General features: G+C 36.0%; 1 protein-coding gene across 1 annotated transcript; it reads left to right on the forward strand.

Annotated features, from left to right (window-relative positions):
• The first annotated feature begins 1,713 nt into the window (after window positions 1-1,713).
• Window positions 1,714-16,231, forward strand: rnf103 (ring finger protein 103). Its single transcript, XM_059346688.1, has 7 exons — window positions 1,714-2,486; window positions 6,452-6,600; window positions 8,959-9,074; window positions 11,063-11,485; window positions 12,840-12,972; window positions 13,794-13,880; window positions 14,537-16,231. The coding sequence occupies exons 1-7, from the start codon at window positions 2,261-2,263 to the stop codon at window positions 15,584-15,586; spliced, it is 2,184 nt and encodes a 727-aa protein (XP_059202671.1). The 5' UTR covers window positions 1,714-2,260; the 3' UTR covers window positions 15,587-16,231.
• Window positions 16,232-18,188: the final 1,957 nt, after the last annotated feature.

Below are 18,188 nucleotides of genomic sequence, written 5' to 3' on the forward strand. Positions count from 1 at the left end.
TCTGTGTGGCGGCATTGATAAAAGAAACTGAAAAGTCTTTGCCTCTATTGAGAAGCTGCAGTGAAACTTTGTGTTTATTTGCTGTGATTTTTTGATTTTGTGCCTGTTGTACAGTCTTATATACATTCTCATGACAAAAAGTAGTAGTAGTATAAGTCAAATGTTACACAAGAAACAGCACAATATCACTTTAAATAGAGATCAATACAATTTTATAGTTAAAACATTTATCAAAATAAACAATAACCCATATTTGAATAGAATTCACTGGAAGCAAAAACTCGACATAAGATTTAAAAAAGGCTGCAAATTAATATGGCATGGTGAAAATGGGAATGACAACTGCTTTTTATTTTTAATTTTTTTTTTTAAGTCTGCAAGGCCATTTTATTCAGTTTGCAATGTTCTCTCCTCATTGCGTGGTGCCTCTGTGTTTTCTGGCTTTGTGTTAACTTTTGTTAACACAAAGCCAGAAAAGCTAAATAAAAGGTAAAGTGCAATTCAGTGTAAATTCAAGACTGAGTCGTAACTCTACAACTACAGTACTATAAAAAATTTTACAATATTTGTACAGGTTATACAATAGGGTTTTGGAAATTCTCAAGAACTAGAAAAACACCACCTTAGTGTGCAATTTGTGAAGTTAATTCTCACTGAGTAGTTGAAACACTTATTCCTGCAGGTGTAAAGACTGCCAACATATGCACTTAATGCGTTTAATGTCTTTAACATGTAATATTGCGTCTGTTTATTTTATTATTTATTTATTTATTTTTGTCTAATTCTTTTCCATTTAATTATTCTTCTATTTTATTTTCATTAAATATTATTAACTTCTTTTTTATTTTTGGCATTGTTTATCTTTCTGTAACTCGTTTCTTCTTCTTTGTAACTGTGCATTGTATTCCTGTTATATATATATATATATATATATATATATATATATATATAAAGCTGTAAAGACTGCCAACATATGCACTTAATGCGTTTAATGTCTTTAACATGTAATCTTGCGTCTGTTTATTTTATTATTTATTTACTTATTTTTGTCTAATTCTTTTCCATTTAATTATTCTTCTATTTAAAAAAATATTATTTAGTTCTATTTCATTTTTTGCATTGTTTATCTTTCTGTAACTTGTTTCTTCTTCTTTATAACTGTGCATTGTATTGCTGTTATATATATATATATATATATATATATATATATATATATATGTAAAGCTGTAAAGACTGCCAACATATGCACTTAATGCGTTTAATGTCTTTAACATGTAATCTTGTGTCTGTTTATTTTATTATTTATTTATTTGTTTTTGACTAATTCTTTTCCATTTAATTATTCTTCTATTTAAAAAAATATTATTTAGTTCTATTTCATTTTTTGCATTGTTTATCTTTCTGTAACTTGTTTCTTCTTCTTTATAACAGTGCATTGTATTGCTGTTTAATATAAATAAATAAAAATAATAATAACTAAATAAATACAAATAATAAAAAATAAAATAATAATAATAATAATAAATGAATAATAGCAATAAAAATAAATAAATAAATAAATAAATAAATAAAAAACATGAGATGAGATGAGTTTCATGGCTCAGCCAATGAGAGGCGGCGGGGGGCGGGACATCCAGCCTGAGAATAAAAATATCGCAGCAGCAAACGGCTGAAAACTGTCGGAGCGGAGCTCCTCTTCCTGTCAGCGTCTCTCCTCATTACTCCTCATTACTCCTCATTACTCCTCATTACTCCTCCTGATCACAGCTGATCTGGAACCAACATAAACCACCAAACGAGGCTTCACCTGCGCCATCTTTCCTCTCTGCTGTCTGTCAGTCTGTCTGTCAACAACACTGCTGCTTTCTGTGTGTGTGTGAGGTGGAGCCGGATGTGACGTCAGCTCCTCTGTGTACACCAGCTGATGGAGTCCAGATCGTCATTACTGTTGTTTTGTAATGTTGTGAATATCTGGATAAGAAGAGCTGCGGCAGACTCGGTGTTTTTCTACCAGCTCTGAGCGGAAAACTGCAGCGCTGCAGCGGGTCGCGGAGCTGACGAGGCTCCGGCTGTTTCTGACACCAAGGCCTACCTGCCATGCTCATTTAAGCTCATTTTCTGCTCAAATTCAGCCACATAACCTCCTGGACACTGGTCTAAAATCAGCTGTGGATGGGCAGAGAGGGCCCGGAGGTGTGTGCAGCCAGCTCGGTGGTCCCCTGACACACCACTTCTCTCGTCTTTCTCGTCCAGCTAGAAGATGTGGCTGAAGCTGTTCTTCCTGCTCCTCTATTTCATTGTGTTGTTTATGCTGGCCAGGCTCTTTGAGGCGGTGGTCTGGTATGAGACTGGCATGTTTGCCACCCAGCTGGTGGATCCTGTGACTCTCAGTTATAAGAAGTTGAAGACCATCCTGGAGTGTCGAGGGCTGGGCTACTCCGGACTGGCTGAGAAGAAGGATGTCAGCGAGCTGGTGGAGAAATCTGGTAACATCAGTATTTGTTTTAATTCATTTTTATATTAATCCATATTTATATTTAATTAAATGCTGCAGGGGGCCACAGTTTTTCATGCACACTACCACAGGGCCACATATAGGAGCGTGCACTTAACCAGATATGATGAAACTGCAATTTTAAATATGTTTACAGTGCAGTAACTTAACATATTCAAATGCATGTAGATGTACTGAGTGCCATTTCAAGTGAAGGACTAAAAAAGACACAAAATGACTAAAAAAAAGACACAAAATGACCAAAAAAGACACAAAATGAGAAGACAAAATGACCAAAAAAAACATGGAAGAAGACACAAAATGACCTAAAAAAAGACACAAAATTATCCACAAAAAAAGACACAAAATGACCAAAATATAACACGGAAGAAGACACAAAATGACTTAAAAAAAAAAGACACAAAATTATCAAAAAAAGACACAAAATGACCAATTGGCAACTTAAATGCTGCAGGGGGCCACTACCACAGGGCCACATATAGGAGCGTGCACATAACCAGATATGATGAAACTGCTATTTTAAATATGTTTACAGTGCAGTAACTTAACATATTTCATGCTCAAATGCATGTAGTTGTACTGAGTGCCACTTCAAGTGAAGGACAAAAAAAAGACACAAAATGACCAAAATAGACACAAAATGACTAAAAAAAGACACAAAATGAGAAGACAAAATGACCAAAAAAAACACGGAAGAAGACACAAAATGACCTAAAAAAAGACAAAATTATCCACAAAAAAAGACACAAAATGAGAAGACAAAATGACCAAAATATAACACGGAAGAAGACACAAAATGACTTTAAAAAAAAAGACACAAAATTATCAAAAAAAGACACAAAATGACCAATGGGCAACTTAAATGCTGCAGGGGGCCACAGTTTTTCATGTTCACTACCACAGGGCCACATATAGGAGCATCACTTAACCAGATATGATGAAACTGCTATTTTAAACATGTTTACAGTGCAGTAACTTAACATATTTCATGCTCAAATGCATGTATAACAGTATAATTTTTTATCAGTGCAACAGCAGACCAACATTAATTGCAAGAAGTAAATTTGTGCATATTTACACAGCACTTTTAAGATTTCATGCTCAAATGCATGTAGTTGTACTTAAGGCCACCAATGATTAAAAAAAGACACAAAATGACCAAAAGAGACACAAAATGAGAAGACAAAAATACCAAAAAAAAAACACGGATGAAGACACAAAATTACCAAAAAAGACACAAAATGACCCCAAAAAACCAGGAAGAAGACACAAAATGACAATAAAAGACACAAAATGACTAAAAAAAGACACCAAATTATCCAAAAAGACACAAAATGACCAAAAAACAACAGGGCAATTCAAAGTGCTTTACACAAAACTTTAAATGGGTCAATGACGTGATCTAATCCAGTGTCAGTGGGGTTTTTTTCCCCATAAAAATCTGATATCTATATCTATATGGGTCAGAGACAAATAAGGATTGGCAAGATGTCAAATGTTGAACCACAAATTATTTATAAATATATATATTTATATAAACTTTGTAAAAAAAAAAAAGTACTGTCAGCTGATATTTTCCAAAGTCTGAAATATTGAATTTTTCCTCAAAGTGCCAATATTGATAACGATAATGTAATAACAAGGTTATTAGAGAAGGCCTGCTGTTTGTTGGACTGGTGGAGCAAGTTAACAAAACCATGTGACAGTTGTAATCAATGCCAGAGGTCAGGGGTCAGCAACCTCCTCCATGAAAAGAGACATTTTTGGCCAAAAAAACAGGAAAGAAAAATCCATCTGAAGCCACATCTTTGAGCCTTATAATGAAAGTAATTTTCCAATTCCTCACTGCAAATCAAGCAAATTCACTCAAATGTATAGGGCGAAGAGCCAGATGGTCATAGGCTATGATGCACATTTAAGTCAACTAAAATATTATTATTATTAATATATTTTTCCTATTTAGTCTAACTGCAGTAAGTACATTTTTGGTCAAAATTGAGTTATAACTAAAAATGAACTCCTTGATGTCTGTTTTATCTTGTGATAAAGTTTTAGATTTCAATTTTGCTTTATCTCAGAGAAATAATTATATAAAAAACACAAAATCCAACTCAAAACCAAGCAGTAATTCCACAGTCTGCTTTGGATATATATACTAATTTAAACATAAAAATAATAGAAATTATACGTTTATTTGAAAGGGAAATTATTATCTAGATAGTGATGAAGTAAAAAAGTGAGATCAATGATATTAAGACTACAATATAACATTACTTTATAATATTAAGTCTAAAATACACAAATCTTAAACACTTTGAAATAAACTGATAGCAAAATCAATTTGAAAATGTTTATTCACTGACAACAAAATATAAAAGCTGAAAGAAGACAACAACATTGTAGTTACTGAACTCTGCTTTTGCATTACCATTATTAAATTGTAGACAAATTCCATATAATTTGTTTTGGTCAAAGCAAAAAGGAGCCACTGCAGACGGCCTGAAGAGCCTCATGTTCCTATGGCATAGATCCATAAGTACCTGACATATTCAGGGTTCCCACCGTATAGATTGTATACATTATGTTCCTACACGTCCTGGAAAACCTGTAAATCCAGTTACAGCCCTGCTGCATAATATTGGACCCTTGAGACACTTTCTAACTGAAATAAATTAGAAAACTGTATGGTATGACATAATATTTCATATGTCATATAGACTGGATATAGCTGTAATATGGGTAGATACATGTTTAAAACTATGTGAAGTGATCAAATTCACTTTACCCAAATTGTGGGTTTTAGCATTTAATTTCATTTTGAACTTGTAAAATTCTGTTGCTATGGCAATAGCAATGTAAGGTTAATTGGGAGTATTTATCTCTAATTACAGTGAGGGGCAGCAGGTTATTAGCCGAGGTTTGGATTATAGTAGAGACTCACAACATGTTTGTGTTCATTTGTTGAGGAGAGATTTTTCTTTTAAGTACAAACAAAAATGCATCAGTGCTGTTCATGACTAATAAAAAGAGGCCAGGCACCTTATTGCACAGTTGGTGGTGAACTCAGAATAATTCCAGGTGATGGCTACACACGAACCCTGCATTAAATTAAAAAGGAGGAATAAAACTGGGTCGTAATTTATAATTATATAATGATAGAACTGGATGTAACCCTCTTATATGTTATATTTGACACCTTTGTTCACATTTGCAACATTTCATTTTTTTTATTGAGCATGATAGTGTTTTGAAAGTAAAAAGAAGATTAAAAATCACATTTTATGTTGGACTAAAGGACTAAAAAAAAGACACAAAACGACCGAAAAAAAAGACACAAAATGACCAAAAAAAGACACAAAATTACAAAAAAAAGACACAAAATTACAAAAAAAAGACACAAAATTACAAAAAAAGACACAAAATCACTTAAAAAAGACACAAAATGACCCCAAAAAGACACAAAATTACTAAAAAAAGACACAAAATGACCAAAAAAAGACACAAAATTACTTAAAAAAGACACAAAATTACTAAAAAAGACACAAAATTACCAAAAAAAGACACAAAATTACCAAAAAAAGACACAAAATTACTAAAAAAAGACACAAAATGACAAAAAAAGACACAAAGGGACACAAAATTACTAAAAAAGACACAAAATGACTAAAAAAGACACAAAATGACTAAGAAAGACACAAAATGACAAAAAAAGACACAAAATCAGTTATCAGGTCATATAGGTGAGGTTGTGCTGAATTTTTTTTTTACCAACATGGCATTTAAACATGTTTTAATTGGTGTGGTACTGGCAGGATGAAAAGGATTCAAAAATGGACAAAATAGCCCAAAAAGACTCCATAGAGTTAAGTTGTGAATGTGGTTTGGCTAGATAAGTCCTAGCCCTTTTTAAAATATATATTTTTAATCCCCCACCAGGAGAGTTGACTCAGGGGGAGCTGTACTCCGCCATCAAGAAGGAGAAGGAGCGGACGGAGGCAGGAGACGCCGGCACGACACACTTCAGTGGAGAGATGCACTTCTATGAGCTGGTGGAAGACACTAAAGACGGGATATGGCTGGTTCAGGTAAAAGCTCTTACCAGCAGTCATTAAAACACTGTAGAAGGTTCTATGGCTAAAGGACTAAAGAAAAGACACAAAACGACACAAAAAAAAGACACAAAATGACCAAAAAAAGACACAAAATTACTAAAAAAAGACACAAAATGACAAGAAAAGACACAAAATTACTAAAAAAGATATGGCTGGTTCAGGTAAAGGCTCTTAACAGCAGTCATTAAAACACTGTAGAAGGTTCTATGGCTAAAGGACTAAAGAAAAGACACAAAACGACACAAAAAAAAGACACAAAATGACCAAAAAAAGACACAAAATTACTAAAAAAAGACACAAAATGACAAGAAAAGACACAAAATTACTAAAAAAGATATGGCTGGTTCAGGTAAAGGCTCTTAACAGCAGTCATTAAAACACTATAGAAGGTTCTATGGCTAAAGGACTAAAAAAAAGACACAAAATGACACAAAAAAAAGACACAAAATTACTAAAAAAAGACACAAAATTACTAAAAAAGACACAAAATTACTAAAAAAGATATGGCTGGTTCAGGTAAAGGCTCTTACCAGCAGTCATTAAAACACTATAGAAGGTTCTATGGCTAAAGGACTAAAAAAAAGACACAAAACGACACAAAAAAACGACACAAAAAGACACAAAATGAGCAAAAAAAGACACAAAATTACTAAAAAAAGGACACAAAATGACAAAAAAAGACACAAAATTACTAAAAAAGATATGGCTGGTTCAGGTAAAGGCTCTTAACAGCAGTCATTAAAACACTATAGAAGGTTCTATGGCTGAAGGACTAAAAAAAGACACAAAACGACCCAAAAAAAAGACACAAAACGACCCAAAAAAAAGACACAAAAAGACACAAAATGACCAAAAAAAGACACAAAATTACTAAAAAAAGACACAAAATGACCAAAAAAAGACACAAAATTACTAAAAAAGATATGGCTGGTTCAGGTAAAGGCTCTTACCAGCAGTCATTAAAACACTATAGAAGGTTCTATGGCTGAAGGACTAAAAAAAAGACACAAAACGACCCAAAAAAAAGACACAAAAAGACACAAAATGACCAAAAAAAGACACAAAATTACTAAGAAAAGACACAAAATGACCAAAAAAAGACACAAAATTACTAAAAAAGATATGGCTGGTTCAGGTAAAGGCTCTTAACAGCAGTCATTAAAACACTATAGAAGGTTCTATGAGTAAGTAGACGTGTCAGCTATTCTGCTGCAAACAGCAGGATTATCACACTGTTTCTACTGGAACACCATTCATCTCTATTGATGCCTCTATTGATCAGACTCTGGAGGGCTGGACAGATTGATCATGGAAATGATCGCCATGATCCTGTCTTATGTGATTGTGGAGCGTACTGGTTTTAAAAAGATTACTGACCAAGGCAGAGCCGTTTAAAACGTGGGTCTCAAACTCGCGGCCCGCGGGTCAATTGCGGCCCTCGTGACGATATTTTGTGGCCCCCACCTTGATATGAAAGTTTAATGTGAGTTTTATATGAATGGCACTTTACCGTGTTGTGTGTGGAAGGTCCCTTTAATTACTTTTTTTGGTAATTTTTTGTCTTTTTTAAAATAATTTTGTGTCTTTTTTTAATAATTTTGTGTCTTTTTTGGGCCATTTTGTGTCTTTTTTTTAATAATTGTGTGTCTTTTTTAATAATTTTGTGTTTTTTTTAAATAATTTTGTGTCTTTTTAGTAATTCTGTGTCTTTTTTGGGTCATTTTGTGTCTTTTTTGGGTCATTTTGTGTCTTTTCTTAAATAATTTTGTGTCTTTTTTTATTTATTTTGTGTCTTTTTTTGGTCATTTTGTGTCTTTTTTGGTCATTTTGTGTCTTTTTTTTGGTCATTTTGTGTCTTTTTTTTGGGTCATTTTGTGTCTTTTCTTAAAATAATTTTGTGTCTTTTTTATTAATTTTGTGTCTTTTTTATTAATTTTGTGTCTTTTTTTGGTCATTTTGTGTCTTTTTTGGTCATTTTGTGTCTTTTTTTGGTCATTTTGTGTCTTTTTTTAGTAATTTTGTGTCTTTTTTTTTAGTAATTTTGTGTCTTTTTTTGGTCATTTTTTTAAGGGACATTTAGGCCAGGGCAAGGAGGTAGCTTTCCTGTCCTTACCCTTGATAAATGTGACCACAAAGTAATTAGTCTCTTGCTCAAATATAAAGTTGTGGTGGAGAGTGAAACCTGTCTCCTGAGGAGAATCTATTCTATTCTATTCTATTCTATTCTACACTAAAGATGTTATGACTCTCACTGTCTGACGGGGTGTTATGTCCCTTAACAGTGGTTTAGTATTACCTGTCTGACCGTCGTATCTCTCTGTGTGCCTGCAGGTCATTGCCCAGGATCGGGAAGCTCTGCTCAGCCAGTCCAACTGGGGAAAGATGGTGCAGAAAGTGTCCCAGTTTGGGATCCGAACTGGAACCTTCAACTGCTCTAATGACTACAGGTGGGAACCAGCTCCTTGTTTAAAGTGCACTGAAGCATGTTTATTTAGCAGAAGCATTTGTAGGGAAATTATTGGGGTTTTTTTGTTCTGTTGAACATATTCTAGTTTTTATTTGTCTCTACGGCTGTATGTTTTTTGTTATGTAACTAATAAGGTATTTAACCCTTTGATGCACAACATACTTAGCCAAAAAGTTAGCTAAGTAGTTAGCTTAGCAAGCTACTTAGCTAAATACTTAGCCAAGAAGTTAGCTAAGTAGTTAGCTTAGCAAGCTACTTAGCTAAATACTTAGCCAAGAAATTCGCTAAGTAGTTAGCTTAGCAAGCTATTTACCTAAATTCTTAGCCAAGAAGTTAGCTAAGTAGTTAGCTTAGCAAGCTACTTAGCTAACAAAATGGATATGGGTCATTGTTGACCCATGTTGTGCATTAGAAGAGTAGTGACACAAAAAGGGATTTTATTAAAAAATGAATAAAGGAAAACTAAAATTAGGATGTATTATGATGAAAAAAAAAACTAATTGAGGAAAACCTGGAATACTGAATGATGAAAATAATTTATTGCAAAGATATAGAACATAAAAACTCTGTCAGGTCACTTTAGACCATGTTGTGCAGGGTTTGACAGGGATAAAATATTTATACTTTCTGATATTAAGCCCAACAGCAGGCTGGATCTAGGAGACTTTTTCTTTTTTCTTTCTTGTCATAAGAACAAATGCCAGTTCAGCTGGTTTGCATAATATCCAACTGGTCTAACTGGTACATTTGCATTGATATTTTATATGATATTTGATGATATATAATTTGACTATGGTCTGTCATCACATTTGTTGAGGAAATGCAACTATGGAGTTGAAGTACTTCTTTCATTTTCAGTTTGATCATCTGATATTGAAAACAAATAAAGGCAGGATAATTGAAAGTGAAGCAGTAAATCGCACAGCTGTCTTTCTTTAGTTTAGCTTATATTCATGTTATAAATATACTTCTGTCAATTAGATGAGAAATAAAGAAAACCAAAAAAAATGAGTTTTTTCCAGTTTCAGTGTAAGAAGTAAAAGGATAAAACACTGGTGGTCCAGTTAGACTGACTAATGCTCCCGATACACCAGAAGACTGAAAAGATTTGAAAAGGACTCCTGGACTCAGCTCACACCTAAAGACAAGAGTTTAGAGTTTTTAGTCTTTTTTTATCATTTCTGTGTTTTTATCTGTGATCTTTGTAATTTCTTTGTGTGTTTTTTGTGTGTGTTTTTATATGTTTTTGTGTGTTTTTTTTAGTAAAAAATGTTTAATGTTTTTGGTGCGTTTTTTTGTGTGTGTTTTTTCTTGTGTGTGTTTTTATGTGTTTTTTGTGTGTGTTTTTATCTGGGGGGTTTTGTGTGTTTTTTTGTAAAAAATGTTTAATGTTTTTGTTGCATTTTTTGTTATCTTGTGTGTGTGTTTTGTGTTTTTATGTGTGTGTTTTTTATGTGTTTTTTGTGTGTGTTTTTTATGTGTTTTTTGTGTTTTTTAGTAAAAAATGTTAAATGTTTTTGGTGCATTTTTTTTGTAATCTTGTGTGTGTCTTTTGTGTTTTTATGTGTGTGTTTTTTATGTGTTTTTTGTGTGTTTTTATCTGTTTTTTTGTGGGGGTTTTTGTAAAAAATGTTTAATGTTTTTGGTGCGTTTTTTGTAATCTTGTGTGTGTTTTTTGCATGTTTTTTGTTTATTTTTTGTGTTCAAAATGTTGATCCAGTAAGTCAAAATGAAAATAATAACCAGGTCATATAGGTGACGATGTGCTGAAAACAATGATAGCAACACGTCATGGTAAAGATGTTTAAGTGGTTTATACAGGCAGAATGAAAAGGAGTCAAAAACAGACAAAATGCCCCAAACTCCAAAGAGTTAAAGACTAATCAGTGTGTTTGAGTCTTCCTGTCTGTAAGTAGCTGAGTGTTGTGTCTATAACTCTAACATGTCTCCTCTCTGTTGTGTCCTCAGGTCGTGTATAAAGCGCGGCTGGCAGCGCTCCACCCTCATCATGTCTGTTCCTCAGACGTCGGCGTCTAAAGGAAAAGTGATGCTGAAAGAATATAACGGCCGCCGCATCGAGACGGAGCACATCTTCCGCTGGATGACGTCACACGTGGCTCACCGCATCAAGACGCTGCACCAGTCGGAGCAGCTGGTGGAGGAGTGGCGCAGCGACCCGGCCCACCCGGTGAAGATGTTCCTGTTCGCCTGTCTGTCCCAGCCGCCCGCCTTCTTCTCCTCGCTGTCCGTCAAGTTCACCGGCAGGATCGAGTTCATCTTCGTGGACGTTCGCCACTGGAACAACCACAGCACGCTGCCGGACATCGACGTGATCCAGAGCCCCGCCTACATCCTCAAGATGCCTGAGGGCATTTATCGCTATGGCAACAGGTAATGGTGAAACATAAGGGCTGCAGGATTAATCAAATTTTAATCGTGATCACGATTTTTGGCCGTCATGATTAAATTAACCTGATTGTCGGCAATATTTCCATTTTAACCCTCTGAAATCTTCAGCTATTATGTCTGTTAAAAAATCTGTTAGCCCTTTATCAGGCGAAGAACTATATTTGGTAACTTCAGGTAATATTTCAAGAAAAAAGTTGCAAATTTACTAGATTAAAGTGGCAAATCTACAGGAAAAACAGACGCAGATTTAAGAGATTTAAAGTGGCAAATCTGCGTGAAAAAAGTCGCAGATTTACAAGAAAAAAGTGGGAAAAAAGCAACTTTTTTCTCCCAGATTCACCACTTTAAATCTCATAAATCTGAGCATTTTTTTCTCGTAGATTTGCCACTTTAATCTCGTAAACTTTTTTCTCAAAATATTACCCCCCTCTCCCGCGTCCGTATGTTTTTTTTTTTTACACATTCTGTCAGTATGTAATATCCTCCAATATTCTCTAGGGTTGAAATTGGGAATTTGCAAGTATTTCAATGAGTGTCCTATTTAGGGCTAAAAAATCTTCACCATGCCATGTTGCTATCAGTTTTTTCAGCGTTACCTCACCTATACGTCCTGGTAATTCATTTTTAACTTTGACTTACTTGATAAAAATGTTGAACCCAAAAGAAACAAAGGAAAACATAAAATCTGATCTTGAAAATTATATTTCAAAACACAGAATTTTAAATGTTGCAAATATGAACACAGGTTGCAAATATTACATATAACAGGTAAAATGAGGATAATATCTAGTTCTATATTTTATAATAAATATATTTGACATTATCTCCAGTTTTACTTGGCCGAATACGAGCAAAGCGGCAGTCCTCCTGCAGCAGTCTCTCCCAGCTGCAGAGCCGGAGGGGATGTTAACCCTTTAGCGTCCAGTCCGCAAACTGTTTGTTTACAACAAGCACCAGACACTAAAAACTGTTCCTATTGTTTGTTTAAAAGTAGTGCAATAAAAATACAGATCTTTTCCCTTAACATGATGAATAATCGTGATTAATAATCGTGATTACAATATTGATCAAAATAATCGTGATTATCATTTTGGCAATAATCGTGCAGCCCTACAGTGTAACATGTACATTGTAATGGGATATTTTTTCGATAAACAAATACAAATGTATTTATTTTTGTTTTGTTTATTCGTCCAACTCCTCTTCTCAACCTCTCCTTTTTCTGTTTCTCTTCTCCCCTTTTGCCTTTCTTCACCCTTTTTCACCTCTTCTACTCTCCTCGTCTCTTCCTCTACACCCTTCCTCCTCTCCTCCTCTTCTCCTCCCATTCCTGTAGTACTGGGGAGTTCCTGTCTCTGGCTGCCATGGACATTTTCCTGCGTTCGGTGCAGCCCGAGGTCAACGACCTGTTTGTTCTCAGTCTGGTTCTGATCAACCTGCTGGCCTGGATGGACCTCTTCATCACACAGGTCACTTCCTGTTTTCCTGTGAAAATAAACAAATCACATTTACTCAAGTACTGTACTGTACTCACAATTTTGAGATACTTGTACTTTACTTGAGAATTTCCCTTCACTGCGACTTTAAACTTCTACTCATGAGGGATTTATATGGGCTGAAATATGAGCCACCAGAAACTGAATTTAAATTATTTATATTTGAATTTGAATCGCTTAACTTGAATAATTGCATTAAAAAACTGAATTTGAATCAGATAATTTGAATTTGTATTGTTCAATTTGAATCATTGCATCGGAAAAGTGAATCTGAATTGTAATTTGAAATTGAATTTATTAGTTTATTAGGAACTGAACATTCAAATTCAGTTCGCAAATTCAATTAAAATATTCTGCGGAAGTCGATTCAAAGCCTTTCAAAATAAAAGCGAGCATACTGGAAGCACGTATTCGTCCCTGTGTTTATTTCTTGGGTCTTTATTTTATGTATACATTGTGAAAATGTTTGTGTATTAATGTGTATAATTAGAAAAGATTACATTTTTTAAACATCTTTCCAGTTCAACTGGATAAGGTGAAAAAATGCAAGAAAATATAAAGATAAAAACCAAACCAAAAAGACAGTCTGGCTGCAGACCTGCACTGTAAGGTCCTGAAGTTGATTTGAAACCTTTCAAAATAAAAGAGAGTTTACCGGAAGCACATATTTTTCGTATCACGGTGGGGGCCACAAAATATGCTGGAGAAAGAGAACAGGGATACAGTTAGTTTTGTTTTTGTTGTCCAGTTTTGTTGTCCAGTTATTTTTAACATGTATTTATTTTCATGTCCAGGGAGCAACAGTGAAACGATTCGTAGTTCTGATCCGAACACTTGGAACCTACAACTCCATCCTGCTGGTGTCCTGGCTTCCTGTTCTGGTAGGAAATCATTACCACACTGTTTTCATAACTGACTTCATCTAACATCAATATATCAACATATATATCAATATATATCAATATATGTCTGTGTGTATGTATGTGTGTATATATATATATATATATATATATATGTGGGTGTGTGTGTGTGTGTGTATATATGTGTGTATATATATGTACATATATGTGTGTGTGTGTGTGTGTGTATATGTGTACATATGTACATATGTGTGTGTGTGTGTGTGTGTATGTATATTTGTGTGTATATGTGTGTGTATATATATATATATACACACATATATACACATATACGTGTGTGTGTGTGTGTGTGTGTGTGTGTGTGTGTATATACAATGCTTAACAACTTTATTAGACCACCAGTTTCTGCCATAGCTTTCCTAAATTAACAGCATTAGTAATTACCAAAATAATTTTTTATGTTTCTGTAATGTTCAATACACCAGTATGTAGAAACTCTTTAACCAAAAGGACATTTTGAATGCTAAAATAACAATTATTATTGTTATCCATGAATTTTCAAATGTACTGTTTCACATAAAACTGTTAAAAAAAAGTAAAGCACATTATTATCTCTTGATTAAGATACCTGCATTGTATATGAGTATGTATCTATAAAGTGGTATCTCCTGCTCCAGGCTCTGCTGCAGCTGCCCTACCTGGACACTCTGTACGGCTACAGCCTGAAGCTGCTGCGCTACGCCGACACCACCACGCTGGCCAGCCTGGTGAGAGCCGACTGGACCTTCTACTCCTCCCACCCCGCCCTCTTCCTCTCCACCTACCTGGTCAACGGCCTGCTGGTCGACTACTTTGAGAAGAAACGTCGCTGTGGCGTCCGGAGCCAAGAGGACAGCACCACCAACCTGGAGTGGCTGGCCAGTCTGTGGGACTGGTACACCTCCTACCTGCTGCACCCCATCGCCTCGCTGCAGCAGAACCCGTCCGACCACTCAGACTGGGAGGAGGACCCCCACTTCTTACTGGAGCGACTGGCGTTCCCCGACCTCTGGCTCCGACCGCTGGTCAACACGGACTATATTAAAGTTCTGCCCACCTGGAGCTTCAGAGCTGTCGGTCCGGGGTCTGGAGGAGAGCTGGATAAAGACACAGATAGTACGAGTTCAGACACGGAGAGCACGGAGCAGATGGAGTCACCTCCTTCTCCGTCAGGTCCCGGAAAAAACCCACACAGCAACAAAAAACACAGGAGGTCACTGAGCAACGAGGACAGCAACACACAGCCCGCTGTGTCCGACAACACTAACCCCAGCTCCAGCTCTCAGTGTGTGTGTCCTGCTGCTGCTGCTGCTGCATCATCACCCTCCTCTTGCTGTTGCCATGGTAACGGGAGCCCACCAGCACTAAAGCATGGCTGCCCCACAGCTGACGGAGCCTCCTCCTCCCAGCAGCTGTGTGACTGGTCGGCGTGGCCCCGGGACATGCTGCAGTGCTCCGAGTGTGTGGTGTGTCTGGAGAACTTTGTGGGCGAGGAGGTGCTGACGGGGCTGCCCTGCGGCCACGCCTTCCACCAGCAGTGCATCGTGGTGTGGCTGGCTGCAGGGAAACACTGCTGCCCCGTGTGTCGCTGGCCCAGCTACAAGAAGAAACAACAACAACAACAACAACAACAACAACAACGAGGAGCAGCACAGAGCGCCTCGCCTCAACACACACTGCAGGACTGATGAAGAAGAAGTCTGACTGGACCCTTTTATCTTCTCTCACCGTTCATTAGCACATTGAGACTGATATTGTGTCTGATATCATCATCGCTGTCTCGGAGGCATTAAGGAGGAAAGGAGTGATGTGCCAATGAAGCTTCATGAACCAGTTGAATCTGTGTATCATTCGTTCTTTCCATTTTCAATTGGCAAAAATCAAATAATGAAAAATCGACTGGTTATTTTGTTATTTGTTGACTATTATAACACAAAAAACGAACAAAATGCTTGTTTTTTCATATTTCAATATTACATGCAAACTCCACACAGAAGAGCCGCAGGCGGGAGTCGAACGCTAAACACTTTTACCGTAAATATCACAATACGGGCGCACTACATTATATAAGGGTGGCTGGTTTGACTACGGAGAAGCGAATGGCGAGTGAATTAAACATTAAAATCAAATTCAGTCCTGATGCCCGTTTTTCCGTTTCATATTTTTGATCTGAGCCCAATTTTGAAATATGAAAAAAACAAGCATCTTTTTTTTGTTTTTTGTTTTATAATAGACAACCAATAATAAAATAACCAGTCAATGTTTCATTATTTGATTTTGATTACCAATTGAAAATGGAAAGAACGAATGATACACGGATTCAATTGCTCTATTTTCTGTGTCATTAAAAGAGAAGTAACAAACCAGAAAAAAACATTGATCAAAGTAAACGGTAAGTAAACAGAGAAAGAAAGTTGATAATAGACATTTGGACCAAAAAGGCTGAAGCATAGCTTATTACGCCTACCCTGTTACAATTATTTTATTTTATTTAAAAATTAAAAATGTACAATCTGTTATTTATTAATGAAAGAAATAAGCAGCCACAAAAGAGAGAAAAGAGAAAACCTGCTTCATTTTTTTCTTCCCTTCCCTTTACTCCTTTACTTTCCTTTCCCTTCTTCCTCCTTTCTTCCATGAAGAAAAAAAGACAATCAAACATACAGAAAAAAGTTCCTCCCACAGTCCAAAAACATGCACTTAGGTTTAATTGGTGACTCTAAATTGTCCGTAGGAGTGAATGAGAGCGTGATTGTCTGTCTCTATATGTCAGCCCTGCGATAGTCTGGCGGATAAGCGGAGAATGATAATGAATGAATGTTCATCAGAATGTTCAATAAACCAAGGGCGCCATCTAGTGGAGTCAGAAAACAAAGAAAATGGTTCATGAGGCTTCATTGGTACATCACTACAAAAAATGTAGTACATTAGAGAAGCAGTTACCAAACTGGTGGCGGGACAATCAGAGGGGTTAACCCTGGAGTTAGAAAGGGGAGGTGTAGTGATGTGCCAATGAAGCTTCATGAACCATTTGCTTTATTTTCAGAGCCCACTAGATGGCGCCCTTGGTTCATTGAAAAAGGCTCTAACAATGGTAATCAAGTGTGTTTTCAGTAGTGATGGGAAAACGAAGCTTCGTGAAGCATTTGCTTTATTTACGGAGCCCAAGAGATGACGCTATCTGTTAAACAAAGGGCTGAAAACACACTAATTAACCATTGCTGAAGCCTTTTTTTTAGCCAAGACCGCCATCTCGTTGGGTCAAAAAATAGAGCAAAAGCTTCATGAAGCTTCGTTGTCCTAACACTAGTTTTCAGCCCTTTGTTGATCAGAGAGCTCCATCTAGTGGAGTCAGAAAATAAAGAAAATGGTTCATGAGGCTTCATTGGGACATCACTAGAGAAAAGATTGCCAGTAGGTGAGATCATCGGCCATCATTTGGTTTGCTTCCATTGCTGTTGCAGGCAATTGCTTGCCATCATGACAGGCAGATGGAACTATGAAAGTCCAGCCACCATGCTTTTCTGTATAGAGAGGATATTGATTCAAACAGTAACCATTGGTGAAGTAACAGCAAACGTTGTGCAATAAAAACATATTTTAGTTTTGGCCTTTTTTTTCTCCACCTGTCAGAGTCTGTTCACCACAGAAACCCTTCAGTGAGACATCTTTCACATTGTGTTGTGATTTCAGGTTGGACAAGAAGCTACATATCAAGTAAAGTGTATAAAACACTAAAGACACTGTCTGTTCCATCTTGTATCATGACTGACTGGAAATGTATCATGTGTTTTTGTTGTTATTGTAATTAGAATTTACTTAAGAGTTGGGGGGAACTGGGTAGTTTTCCCAACAGAACCGTAGGATTGTTCAACCCAATAATTCAATGAATTAATTAATAAGATGTTAAATATCACATTCTGGTTCTAAAGATCACCCCATCAAAACCTCCTCAGGATCTGAACTTTTACTTGACTTAAGTATTTATTTTGATAATCCTGTGATAATGTACCTAAGACAAGTTTCCTGCCGAACCACTATGACGTTTTTAGCTATATTTTGCCCAAACAAAAAATTAGTGATGTGCCAACAAAGCCTCATGAACCGTTTTTATTTTCTGAGCCCACTAGATGGCGCCCTTGGTTTATTGAAAAAGACTAAAGCAATGGTAATCAAGTGTGTTTTCAGCCATTTGGTGTTCAGAGAGCTCCATCTAGTGGAGTCAGAAAATAAAGAAAATGGTTCATGAGGCTTCATTGGCACATCACTATATAATTCTGCTAGCAATTC

The sequence above is a fragment of the Centropristis striata genome, chromosome 12 (genome assembly GCF_030273125.1).
Source record: "Centropristis striata isolate RG_2023a ecotype Rhode Island chromosome 12, C.striata_1.0, whole genome shotgun sequence".
Lineage (NCBI taxonomy): Eukaryota > Metazoa > Chordata > Actinopteri > Perciformes > Serranidae > Centropristis > Centropristis striata.

Excerpts from the sequence above, each read along its gene's own strand:
- rnf103 (XM_059346688.1), top strand. The coding sequence starts at position 2,261 with ATGTGGCTGAAGCTGTTCTTCCTGCTCCTCTATTTCATTGTGTTGTTT. Across the intron at positions 2,487-6,451 it reads CGAGCTGGTGGAGAAATCTG|GAGAGTTGACTCAGGGGGAG; the intron begins GTAACATCAGTA and ends ATCCCCCACCAG. Across the intron at positions 12,973-13,793 it reads TGGACCTCTTCATCACACAG|GGAGCAACAGTGAAACGATT; the intron begins GTCACTTCCTGT and ends TTTCATGTCCAG.